This window comes from Danio rerio, chromosome 9 (genome assembly GCF_052040795.2).
Source record: "Danio rerio strain M-AB ecotype USA chromosome 9, GRCz13ab, whole genome shotgun sequence".
In the NCBI taxonomy this organism is placed as follows: domain Eukaryota; kingdom Metazoa; phylum Chordata; class Actinopteri; order Cypriniformes; family Danionidae; genus Danio; species Danio rerio.
Window position 1 is genome coordinate 10,574,343 of NC_141029.1, and position 14,190 is coordinate 10,588,532.

Here is a 14,190-nt window from a genome sequence, read left to right on the forward strand (position 1 = left end):
ACAAACAAACAAACAAACATTCAAATAAATAAATAAATAAATAAATAAATAAATAAATAAATAAATAAATAAATAAATAAATAAATATTTTATACCCATGGATATGAATAATTACGGGCTAGACTCTAAAACAGATGTAAACTAATTTAAGCACATTTAATGAATAATTAGCACATTTTCACTCTCAAGCAAATTTAGATAATATAGTGAGTCATTTCTTCAAGTCAAAAAATATTTTCTTCTTTTTCCTCATTTAAACCTCAAGATCACAAGATCATTCTGTCGCTATTTCATGTGTTATTTGATATAACATACTTAAATGTTCATTTTTACGGAACCCCCGGAAGGGACGTAGAGGAGGAGAAAAAATTTGGCTGGGTGAAAAAAAAAAAAATGGGTGAAAAAAAAAATGGGTACGAGGTAAATATATATTTCTAAGTTTTTGCGTTCTCTCGCAAAGTTTTGCGTTACCTCGCAAAGATGTTTTGCGTTCCCTTGCAAAGTTTTGCGTTATCTCGCAAAGATGTTTTGCGTTCTCTCACAAAACTGTTTCTCCACTAACACTTCCTGTTCACATCACTCATGTAAACCCTCCCGTTTTTACCGAAATTCTCCCATGTTTTACCATTCTATCCCGTTTTCTTTACATTAAATCCTTTCATTTTGCCAACCAGTGAATGCATGTATAAGCACTGACAGACGCGCTCCGTACAATAAACTGATCCCAGATCAGCGTCTGTATGCGCCATTAAAGGGACACTTCTGTTATCAAACAAGTGAGCAGCAAATGAATCTCATGTTTTGTTTAGTTTGAGAGGTGTCTCTGTAAGAATGCACATATCTATAATAAAAGCATTCCACTACTTTAGAAACTGTTTGTGCTCATTTAAGAGAAAATTAGCAGTTTAAAATAAAACATGCAGGACGGAGATGTTTACATATTATTCAGTGTATTTGTTTGTTTCAACATACACCCGCTCCTCTGTACTCCTCTGTAAATGGCGTGTACAGATCCTGATCTGGGATAAGTTTATTGTATGGAGCGCGTCTGTCAGTCAGCGCTTATACATACAATTTCAGAGGTAGCATATGAAAGGCGACGATCGACGCACAGTAATGTAAAGAAAGTGGAATAGAACGGTAAAATACGGGATAATTTCCACAAAAAACGGGAGGGTTTACACGAGTGAAGTGAAGAGGAAGTGTTTGTGGAGAAACAGCTTTGCGAGGGAACGCAAAACATCTTTGTGAGAACGCAAAACATATTTGCAAGGGAATGCAAAACTTTTCGAGGGAACACAAAAACTTAGAAATATATAGGCTATTTTCCTCCCACCCATTTTTTTTCTTTCACCCATTATTTTTTTTTTTTACCCAGCCAATTTTTTCTCCTCCACTACGTCACTTCCGGTGTTCCGTACATTTGAACATAATTTGTATTGCAAATGTTGTGAACTATGCAAATCCCCTTTATTAAAACGAGTCCTTTACCTTGAAATCTAAATCCAACGTACTGTAATCACAACTATAAAGAAAAGCAAAATGCAGCTAATCTAAAATGCAAACGTTCTCACAAAAATCACACAATTTTGATTAAGTTTATGAAAACAAAAGTGTCCATCAAACCAATGACCAAAAATAACACACACAAACTCATGTTAAAAGTGTGCACCGTTTCTTTTGTTGCAGATGTGAAGAGGACAGGCTTTTGATCTGGGCAAGCTCGACTCCAGGGACGTGCGCAAAACCCCGAGACGTACAATTAAAATCTTTCTCAGATACAAAAGGCGCGCGGAGAGAAAAGCAGAAGAGCGGCGAGATGGAAATCTGAACTCTGCCGCTGTTCTCCTCTAATGATAAGACTGTGGATCCCAGCGTGATTTTAATCAGCAGTCGCCTCACGTCTCAATGACAGAAAGTTCCTCAAACCCAACGTGTGCGCTCGCAATTTCCACAAAAATTCAATTAAAAAACTCCAGTGTTGTGCCAGTATGAAACACACATGGTCTCGACACCGCTTGCTTTTGTAAAACCTGGATTGTATGGCCTCAGGTTAGAATGATGATATGCAATAACCGGCGAGCGCAGCAGAACACATGCAGATTCAATTATTTTAGGCCAGGATCTCTACCTGGACTCTGCAGGGAGACCAGTCGCTCAGTAGCCACGTGTAGCAGGGGCTGATGGGACAAGGCTTGGTTTGGGACAGCTGGGAGGCGCAGGGACGTCCCTCCTCATGAGCCGGCTGGAGCACAGTGCGAAAGCGAGTTTTAACACCTGCAATGGAGATGGAGACATCTGTGAATGCACTGGGTGGAAATATGGCAAACAGCTAAAAATACAGCAGCAGGCTTGTGTTAGTGCGTGCTTTAGCAGCTTGGGACAATGCTGTGGATTAATGCATTATTCACACGTTGTATAGATGAAATATTTAACAACTGTACAAAACCCGAATAGACAGAAATAGAGCAAGGTTTTTTAGTATTGTTAAAGGCATAGTTCACCCAAAATGAAAACTCTGTCATCATTTACTCTCCTGTCACTTGTTAAAAACCTGCTCAATTTTTTTTTTCTGCTGAACCCAAAATAAGACATTTTGAAGAAAGCTGGAAACCCAAGACTGCTAACTTCCATAATATTTGTTTTTCCTAAATGGAGTATGATCAATACCTCTCATGGACAACCCAGGCTCATTCTGAAAACGTACCGCTATATAGATTTCTGGAGAGCACCAAATATGTCCCAAGAAGTTTAAGCTTACGCAAATCTACTTGAGGCCGTTGTGTACACTTTTTGAGATAACACATTTCTCTCGCGAGTGCCTCCTGTTCTTGCGTAAATCCACCAGAGGCCGCTGTGTATGCGTTTTGAGATTTCACATTTCTGTCACGAATGCCTGCTGTTATCGCGTAAATCTACCAGAGGCCGCTGTGTACGCTTTTTGGGATCTCAAATTTCTTTTATGAGCGCCTGCTGTTTTACCATAATCTCATCCTGTTATTTACATGTTTATTTTATTTTTTGTCTTCTGTGTTTATCATACCCACTTTCTGGAACCGTTCTTCACTGGACCAGAACCCCACCTCACAGTTAACTCCGCTTTGTGTCTCAAATCCTCCAACATATGCAACTAGCCACTGGACAAACTGGTAAAAGTGTAAAAGCCATCCACACGGAGTTAAGCTATCAGCTGGTAGCCCGAAAAGAAACAGAAGCCTTCTGTGGTATCATACTGCCCCGTAACGTTCATTTTAAAGACAAAATGCAGCCACACATACCTCTGGCTACATAATTGGCGATCTCCAGAAATGTATATAGGGGCACATTATCAGAATGAGCCTGATATCTAGACTGTTGTAGATTTGATTTAATTAGAATCTTTTTCTTTCTTTTGTTTTGCATTTATAGTCTGTCTGTTACTTTTATCAGTTTCAGGATTGTTGTGTTTTTTAAATTTAGTCTAATTTTAAAATTAACTGGCAGTTGCTGAGAATTTTACTTTAGTTTGTTGATGTGTTTCGAACTGAAAGTGAATATTAAATAGGAGGCTGGACTTTCTTTTTGCATCATTCCGTTGTAGCAAGCTAATGGTAAGAGAGGAGTGGTTAACGTTCTTGTGGCTAAAGCAAAAAGGACCACAGAGGACCGCCACTCCAAACGCAGAAGTAAATGGTCAGACTTTGATTATTAAATATATCACTTTTTCCATTGAATTAACATGCACTGATTAATTGTTTACCCACAATAAGCGCTAACATAATGAACATTTTAAACTTTAATTTCAGATGGACTTTAAACAAAATTAAAATGACAATTTTTTTGTCCTACATTATATTAAGTGGCCTTAACTAATACTTACACTGACATTAATAATTTACAATGTACTTATTGTGTAAATACATGTTAGACATTGTGCTTATGCTTGATTAAATAGATGAATGTAATTACATTGTAATTAATTTCTGTAATTACTTTTATAATCACATTGTTGACCCATCCCTTTCACCTTAACCATTCCTAAACTTACCCATACCACCAAACCTGTCCCTAATCTCACCTTCAAGAGCAGCAAAAGGGTTCTCCAATACATTATGAACACAGAAAGTACATTTATTTTTGAATGTACATTTAGTTAAGGCCACTTGATATAACATGGGACCGTAATATTTCCTTTCCTTATACTAAACACAAACAAAAACAATGCTGTTTTGTGTTGACCCAATTCTGGGTCAAATGGATAAACTCAACAGTAGTTTAACACAATTAATTAACTAAATACAACATATTAACACAAGTATTTAACACAAGTATAAAAAATAACAGCATTGGGTTTGTCAATATTTGATCCAACAAGGTGTTAAACAACACAGCATGTTTAGAGTGTAGCTTTAGAAAAAAAATAACACAAATGACTCCTGTGATGTATGTATGTCTAGTCTAGACTTTGTTTAAATGAAATCAAATGAACTGGATAAATTAAATAAAGACTGAACAAATTAAACTAGTGAGAGAACACCATTTTTCTAGAAGTCCACAGGGCTAAAAGTGTCCCAGGTGAAGAAAAACCAGTAAACACAAATGTGATTTGAGAGTAGCAGGAAGATTTTGAGTGATTAATGACTTTAATTTCTTTGTGCTTCTCACAAACATCTATCATGTGACTTCAGGTATTTCACACAGTGCACATTGATTGTTATGGGTAGTTGTTGTGGTGTAGTGTGTATGTGGTGTTTTTCTTTTTCTTTCTCTCTCTGTCTGTTTCTCTCATTCCGAATTATTCACAGGTGCAGCGGATTATGGTGGATCATGATTGGCGCTTGGATTGGTGGCGGCTGAATTTAAAACATGAGAGAGCTTGGATTCAGTGGCTCCCCGCTCTCTATCGATTCCCCAGTCGTTAATTCTCTGTGGAGATATCGCTTGACTGACGAAAATAAGTGTTTGTTGCTGATGTCTCTTATTTGGCGTTGCTGATGCTGATGTGAAGTTGTACATTCTAACCCAGTTGTCTGTCTCCCTGTCTGGCTTGGCACATAGTAGGGAGGTTTGGTGCCTTCTACTTATTATTTTTGTTTTCACCTTTGTAGTCAATAGGGAGGTAAGTTTTCTGTATTTCATTTCTTATACGTTCCAGGGAAGTTTTCTGTAATTTAATTAGCTTGTTTTATTGTTATTTATTTTGGCTGAACCCCTCCAAATGTTTTTTTTTGCTTCTTATTTTCTGTAAATAAATCATATTTTCTTGTTAATTCTCAGTGGTTTGTGTTTTGGTTTTTATTTTAGGGAGAGAGAGCACGGGGGGCACCAGGAATTATATTTTTAATCCCTGTTATCTTGTTACGTATTGGTTAAACTTCTTTTTGATTAAGGGTTTTTTAATTTAATTTGATACATATTAAGTCTTTAAAAACTGAACAGCACTTGGTCCCATTCACTCTTGTTGTAAAAAAAGAGCAGGTTGGACATTCTGCAAACTGTCTACTTTTGTGTTGCACAAAAGAACAAACACAATGAGCGTGAGTAAATAATGAACTATCCTTTTTAAACAGTACGGATGCACAAAAGGTCACTGTATGTAGCAGGACCTGCTCAGCAACACATTAGTTTACAGTTAAGGGAATTCTCTTTTCAGTGATTCTCTTTTCAGCAAAAATTATTAGTTTTTAAAAGGGAGATAGTGTCTAAGATTTGGCAGGGTGCTAAAGTGGATATCTAGGAGGGTTAAACGTGAAAAAAAAAAAAAAAAAAACATTTCAGATTTCGAAGAATACAAATTTGTTCTCATTCAACTAAACAATGAAGGGCCACTAGCAAGGGGCCAAGCACACCAGAGGCAGAATGAACAGTGAAAGAAAGCATCACACAAGTCAGAAAAATGACTACTCGTGTGAGTTATTTTGAGTAGTAGATGGCATGATCACAAAATTGGTTTGTGAATGATTTGCAGAGTTGAAGCCTCAGATGCAGATTGTTAATAAGCCATCAAAATTCAATATGGAAAAAAAAATGTATACAATGATAAAAGTTATTTATTGGCACTGTTGGATGCATGAAGAAACAATAACATCCATCCAAATATTTAATCCACAACAAGAGCTTTAAAGTGAAAAACTACAATTTTATAAATTATATTTTTTTACTTTTTGCTGTAAAAATAGTTTTTTGGAGAGCCAAAAAAAGATTTACTAAATTTATAACCCCCCTTTTTTGTTCTACATGGCAGCTTTGTTTTTACGAGTGTAGCCTATCACCATAAAATCTATAATTTTTTTTCCTCTGTCTGAGTATGTATGGATGTTTCCCAGTACTGGGTTGCAGTTGGAAGGGCATCCACTGTAAAACATATGCTGGATAAGTTGGCAGTTCATTCTGCTGTGGCGACCCCTGATGAATAAGGGACTAAGCCGAAAATAAAATGAATTAATGAATATTAGCGGTGAGTGATTACATGGTTTATTACTTTTGACCGAAAGGTGGTGCTGTTAAAAAAAGACTGTGGTCAGTGTGAGGTGACAAAGACACACACAAAGTCTAATGTCAACATGTTTCAGTGTTGCAGAGATACAGCAAACGATGCATGGCATTATGGCAGTATTTTTTGATGCAATAAAAACATATTTTGTCTATCAACACACATTCTAAAACTATTTATTGTAAGATAATCTGAAGATAATCTGAACCAAATTTGGTGAAAATTAAACCAACGGAGGAGAAAAAAAAAAGGGTGGACAAGAATTCATAATTGGCATTAACGTTTTCAGAATGAATCAAAGAACTGTTATAATATTTAAAAATGTATTAACAGCTATTAACAAGTTCTTTAGTCACTTTTGTTTTTGATTACTTTTGAGCACATGGGGCTGAGCTGCAGACACATGACAAGTGACAAGTACTATAGAGATATGTTAATGCATCAGACAAAATGACGGAAAAATTTATATATATATAGTAGTTTACACCAGTTAAAATATTAAACATCTCACCATTTTCTTACAAAAACATTTTTCTAAAGGGGCTGCTGAGTTGAAATTTTCACCAGACGTTAATAACAAAAGTAATCCATATATAAAAATAAAACAAACTAAATTGTTTGCCTTAGTTACCAGATAATCAAGATGAAACCAGGGTAGATATTACAGCAAAACAATGACCCCAAATGCAATCAAGGAAACTCACAGCTGCTTTTACAAAAAAAATTAATAAATATATAAAATGGTCCAGCCAATCACCTGACTTAAAACCAATTAGACCTAAAGATCAGATTTCAGAAGAGATACACAGAACTGAAGACTTTTTAGAATCTGTTGACTCATTAATATCTGAAGAATCAGGATGCTGAAGCACCAGTTGAGCACCTGACTCACATACAAGACACAACTTGAAGCTGTCGTTAAAAAAAAAAAAAAAAAAAAAAATTTTATAAAACATATTAAATATAGTACTGTAGTTTAGTGCCTTCTTCTTTTGTTATTTCGGCCCAACCCTAATTCTATTTTTGCTTAATTCACCTTAGCCCTACGCTTTCAAGATAAAGAGAATTGGGACATACCTACCTCTTCATGTGAATGCGCAAAACAAGGGGAAGGGCTAAGGGGTAGAATTGGGATTGGGCCTTCATTTCATTTTTGTTTTGATTTATTTATATGTTTTTTTTTTTTTTATCAAAACCTGAATACAATTAACAGCTCCTTTAGAAATTCATTTACCAGTAACAATCATGATGTGTTCAATGCTTAATTTACCCACTGTATGCTTGGAGTGCTTCTATAAATCCAATGAGAACAATGTTTGTCAACAATTTGGACAAATTATTCATAAGTATAAAATACACACAAACTCAATTTTCATATCTCCAGACCAATAGGCGGCACTGTATTGAAGCTATGTAACAAACAAGTTTGTTGTAAATTGTGTCTAATAAAGAATCTATTAGTGTTAATGGAATCTAATAGAGATATCGCTTCACATAATTTGATGAGCTATTTGTTGAATTTGTTAACTTTTTCTTTCTAGAACAGTTTGTTTCATTGGTAAACTATCCTCACTGAAGATGATGTGAATGATCTAATAACAAACCTGAACTGTGAACTGAGAAAACATCTGTGCATCTGAACTAAACTGCACTCCATTGAATTTGACTGCAAAGAGACTTCCAGTCAAGCATTAAACATTTAACAAGCAGAAAAAAAAGCAGAAATTACATTCACAGCACAACATAACTGCTCATCAAATTCATGTTTTGTGCTGCCTTCAAGAGTGCCTCTACAGCTGGCCGCTTCAAGCACGCCATTCATTAAAACAGAAGCACTCCGGCCAGATGAGGAAGCCCTTAACATGGCGTGATTTGACAGTGGAAATATCACTACTTGATCCTGGAGAGAGAAGGATGAGGGTTGGGGAGGAATAGAGCGCAATGAGGGTTAGAATGTAGACAGAAAAATAAAGAGAAAAGCACAGTTGTCGGAGTCTCTGGAGCTCCACTGGCAGACGCATTAAAATTGTGTATATACGCATACAACACATAATGAACCCCCCAGCTCGCAAAGTGCACAAGACACAACACTGCACTGACAGAGGAAGAAAATTATTTTTTCCAGCCCGCAAGGCTTACATTTATTTATATTCCTACGTAACCAAAACCATGCTGAGAAATTTCTTGTTTGCACCGCCTGAAGAACTCCTAGTGGATTTAAAGGGTCATGCAACATTTAACTATGTGTATATTTTGCACATAACAAAAGACAAAGTTTGCTTCCATTTGTTTTAATTGTGGGGTGGGAATAATTTTGAGCCAATTGTCCTCAGGGTTTAAAATCTACATTGTGTTGATGTCACAATAATTTGTGAGATTGTGTGCCCCTACACATAAAAACATAATTAGTTCATTTTTAAAAAGCACATCATTTGTACTTAGGGATAGTTTAGCCAAAAATTAAAATGGATTCACCATCTATGCACCCTCAAGTGGTTCCAAACCTTATGAGTTTCTTAATTCTGTTGAACACAAAAGAAAATTCCACGATAGGAAAAACAATGAAAGTTATTAGTTACAAGTTTTCAAAATTTTTCAAAATATCTTCTTTTTTCTTGCACAGAAGAAAGAGAGTTAAACAGGTCATTCATATATATATGTGTGTGTGTGTGTGTATGTGTGTGTATATGTGAGTATATGTATGTGTATGTATAAATAAAATATATATATATGCATATTTAGGTGCCATTAGGTAGCATTAAAGGTGCCGTTGACTTGAAATTGTCCGCAAATGTAGGTAACAACCAAAAAATCTGTATATGCAAAGGAAACACATCTTTTAATTAGTTTACAAATTAACTTTATGAGAGGCGTCTTTAAACTGCCATCACCAAAAATACTTTTATCTTAAGTATTAAATACATTTCAGTAGTTCTGCACTTTCTCCTTGTGTCATTAAATTGTTATTACACATAACTCCTTTTCAGATTTTTAAGATTTGTTTATTTTGTTTGTATTGTTTTTTTTTTAATCAAAATCTGGTTTAATCTCAAATAATATTCCCAAAAAAAAAAAAAAAAAAAAAAAAAAAAAGAACTTTTAAAACTTGCCCATAAACTGACTCTACAGTACTTTCACTCTGTGCATGTAGCCAGGCTCAACAGGTTTAATTGATCAATTGGCATGCAGGGTTACAACCATGCTGAAAAATAAGACTTCAGTAATTAAAGATGCACTAGATACTGTATGATCACCATGGTGCATGCAATAATGACTTGCAGTAGAACTTTGATGGTTTTTAGCTCAGAATGAAATAAGATATCAGAATGAAATAAGATCTTGTTGTGTTGTCTGCCTCTCCTCCATTTCTAGCAAGTCCACTTTTGCAACATTTTCAAAAAATCAACTAGCTCTAGAACAGGTTATTTCATGCTGCTTAAAAGTTTACTGCCTGGCCAAGACAGGAAGCTTATCTGAATGAAAATAAATTAGGAGTGTTTTGCATTTGTCTTATTAAGAGACAAACAAACAGAACTCCGAAGGTGCTGGGTCTTTTGAACCACTTGCACAGAGGCTGCTAGTAAGACTAGTAATTAGTCTATTTTATATTGCATGAAGCAATAGCATCATTCTATCAGGCAAACAGGGCAACAAGCTCTGAATTAACAATTACAATTTTGAGAACACTAATGGATAAAATAAATTTGTCCCTGTGACTGAGAAATCATTTGGCGTGTTCAGGAAAGCAAGGGTTTCATAACCCACAGTCATTAACCTGTAAGCTGATCCTTAAATATGATTCATGACATAACATCCATAATTAAAGAGGGATTTCGACATGGCATGTTAATGAATGCAAAGTAAATGCGCACCACCTGATAGTGTGAGCCTAGAGCAAACGGCGTGTTTATCTCTATGGAACGCGAGTGCACAGGTTTGTGGGTTAGGTTGCATGCAAATGAAAATGTGTCAGCTGCACAAGAACATTAAATATCATTCTGAACTGTAATTTGCATGTTTGTTTTTGTCTGATCCTTCTAAATACTGTTGATTGCTCTTGAAAGCCAAAATTATTGCTGTTTTGGCTGTTCCACCTACAGCAGGTTTCCTGTCTTCTGAAAATTTACAGTTGTGAATATGAGTCACTGTCAGGGGAGGGCAACCAGAAACTGTATTTATTGCGAAGTGATGTTTAGCTCAATAAAAATCAGTTAAAAGAAACTATGACCTTTAAAAAAAAAAAAAAAAAAGAAAAGGTTGGGTGTAGAATTTACTGTAATTCAATTACTTATGCACTGAAAAGTAAAGTAGAGAATTATTGTTCATTTTTAGATTATTTAAATAGAGTAACCTATAACATATTTGCCTTAAATTGCAAGAATAATTTAATGGTTCGGAATAATTGCTTTAACAAAGGTAAGTTAATATAGTAGGTTATAAAATGTGCATGCTTATAAAATTATGAAATCTATGCATTAAGATATGGGGATTTTGAGTATTGCTGAGTCAAGTAATTAAATTAGATTATAAATGTGTAACATAACAAATTAAGGTGAGATTGAGGGAAATGTTTCATTACTATCACATGTTTATATTCACTCAAAAATAATTTTGCTGCTTTTAAAACTACTTATTAAAATCAGCTAAAGAACACAATTTGTAAGTTTTTGGGGGAACAATGATTATTATTTTCTTTTTATGTTCGATCCAATTAAATGTGTTAACTTATTAATTTGTGTTGGGACAACACGAATGAATTGTGTGGAACCCTGCAGTTTTTATACAGTATTTCATTACTTCTACTTGTCTCTCTCTCTTTTTCTTGTCGGCTTAGTCCCTTTATTAATCTGGGGTTGCCACACCGGAATGAACCACCAACTTATCCAGCAAGTTTTTACGAAGCGGATGTCCTTCCAGCCGCAACCCATCTCTTGGAAACATCCACACACACACACACATTCACACACACACACACACACACACACACACACACACACACACACACACACACACACACACACACACACACACACACACACACACACACACACACAAACACACTCATACACTACAGACAATTTAGCCTACCCAATTCACCTTTACCGCATGTCTTTGGACTGTGGGGGAAACCAGAGCCCCCGGAGGAAACCCACGCGAAGGGAGAACCAGCGACCCAGCGACCTTCTTGCTGTGAGGTGACAGCACTACCTACTGCGAGATGCACTGCCACATAAAAGCCAGATTAAACATGCATCCCACAACCCACTTCAGACCTTATTATCACAGTATACAGTTGTAATTCCTGTGTAAATACATTTTTTTTTCAATTGTTGGAGTAGCATTAAACTGTGTGAATACAACTAAATGCCACTAAAGAAGCGTTGCCACATTTGGAAATGTACATTTGGTTTTACACAAATTACAGAGAGCTGTAAGCAAATATTTCAAAGCAAATCGTGTTATAGGTGTCTTTAAAATTAAGCTTAATAGGTGTCTTTAAAAAAATACTCACCCTCAGGGGTTTTCAAACCTTTAAAATTTTTCTTTTATTTTTTCTACTTTTGAACACAAAAGAATATATTTTAAGAAAGCCGAAAATATAGTATGAACAAATACTATGGAAATTAATGGTCAGAGGTTTCCAATTTTCTTCAAAATATTCTATCGTATCGTATCGTATCGTATCCTATTCTATCCTATCCCATCCTATCCTATCCTATCCTATCCTATCCTATCCTATCCTATCCTATCCTATCCTATCCTATCCTATCCTATCCTATCATATCAGTTCATTTAAAATTAATTATAAAGCACTTTACAACTACCAAACAGCAGAATAATGGGGTCTTTCCCCACCACCACCAGTATGAAGCATCCACTTGGATGATGCGAAGGCAGCTAAAGGACAATGGTGCTAGTGCACTCACTATGCACCAGATATAGGGAGAGTGAAGAGACAGTCAAACAGCCAATTCTGTAGATGAGGATGATTGGGAGGCCATGACCTGTAAAAGCCGATGGAGGGAATTTGGCCAGAACACCGAAATTACACGCCTACTCTTTATGAGAAATGCGATAGGATTTTTAATGACCACAATGAGTCAAGACCTCGGTTGTATGTCTCATTCGAAAGACGGCAGTCACTGACAGTATGGTGTCCCCTTCACTATACTGGGGTATAGAACTCACACAGATGTGTTGAGCGCCCCTGCTGGCCTCACCAACACCATTTCCAGCAGCAACCTACTTTTCCCATGTGGTCTCCCATCCAGGTACTGACCAGGCTCAGCTCTCACATCAGTGAGTAACCGGTCTTGGGCTGCAGGGTGATATGGCAGTATCATATGCAGGATGAAATAGTTGTAATTCCTGTGTAAATGTACCTATTCTCCAAAGTCTATGTAAAGATAGGGTGTCATATAACACAAGACTAAACTGCTTAAACTAATCTTTTAAAGTGTCTAAATACATTTATACCAACACTTTTTTACAACCTTTTCTTTAAAAAAGGCGCTATGTCCATATTTGTAAATTAAACATGTAGAAAAACAGCTCTACTAAAGCTGCATCCCAAATGGCACACTATACACTATACACTATGTACTTATGCACTTACACACTCAACAGGATAGTATATGTATGTAGTGTTGTCCCAAATGGCACACTAATGTTTTTTTTACTAAGCGGAAATTCAAACCGTTTCCCTGATGACGTTTGACGGTTGCCAAATCAGTAAAATAAACAACCGAATTATCAAATAATACCTGCCGTGAGTATTGCTGCATTCACCATCGGGAGGCGCTATAATCACTCTCGTAGGAGAATTTTGCTTTCACCATCCAAAATAAATAAAGTTATCCAACATGTGCGTCCGATAGCTCCGCCCCTTCCGCTATGTAAGCAAACCTGCGGTCGTTGAGTGCGTGAAGTGTCCATCATTACACACTTCATTTTAGCGGCTGTATGAGTGCATCATCCGGGTAATTAAAGTGCACTTAATATTTTTAGAGTTTTCAGTGTGAACACACTACTTACACTATTTATACTACAAAATGGCGTAGAATAGTGCATAAGTATGCGATTTGGGACGCAGCTTAAGTCTCTGTATTAATCCCCATCTTGAAGCGACTCACCTTTACTTCCACAGGTGTGTGAACACTCCGTCCAGGACGTCCAGTCAGACAGGATGCAGTTAAAGGGACAGTCCACCACACATTTCATGGTCAGTCTCCACAGCTGAAGCAGGCCCAACTAAAACAGCGGGACAGCCATTAACCCCACGTCCCCTTCACCGTACACAATCACAGTCTGATGAGCCAGCCGTGAGCCAATGAGGCGCTATTACTGTAAAAGGCTCCAATGAAAGAACCATTTTCTGGATATGGAGCAATACTGTAGGGAGTTAATGGACAGTCATGGCTGATTTGCAGTGCATGCAGTTGAAGGACATAATACAATCCCACAGTGCTTAATTCTCCCTCAGAGAACACTTGTACTGAGAGGGGCGGTAGGAAATGAAGGTTACCTCGTCGCACACGCTCAAATCCACCACTTTGCCATCGCTGCGGATGCAATCTAAGAGTCGTGTCCTCGTGCCCTGGCCGCAGATGGCATGTTCGCTCAGCTGACAGGTGCTCCAGCCTGACCCGTAACCAAAGGGTACAAAAAAAGCACACACACACACACATACAGCAAACGTCAGACCAAAGTGCTACTCA

At 36.7% G+C, this 14,190-nt stretch overlaps 1 protein-coding gene across 3 annotated transcripts in view; it reads right to left on the minus strand.

Moving 5' to 3' along the window:
* thsd7ba (thrombospondin, type I, domain containing 7Ba) overlaps positions 1-14,190 on the minus strand; it is a 435,675-nt gene that overhangs the window by 24,103 nt on the left and 397,382 nt on the right. For all 3 annotated transcript variants that reach the window (XR_015499198.1, XM_087267488.1, XM_087267487.1), the window contains 3 exons: positions 13,998-14,113; positions 13,606-13,723; positions 2,132-2,277 (listed from right to left, as the gene is read on the minus strand). Coding sequence is in view for 2 of the 3 variants with exons in the window: in XM_087267488.1 (XP_087123614.1) it covers positions 2,132-2,277; positions 13,606-13,723; positions 13,998-14,113 (380 nt within the window). In the remaining variant the exon portion in view is untranslated. The remainder of the gene's footprint in view (positions 1-2,131; positions 2,278-13,605; positions 13,724-13,997; positions 14,114-14,190) is intronic.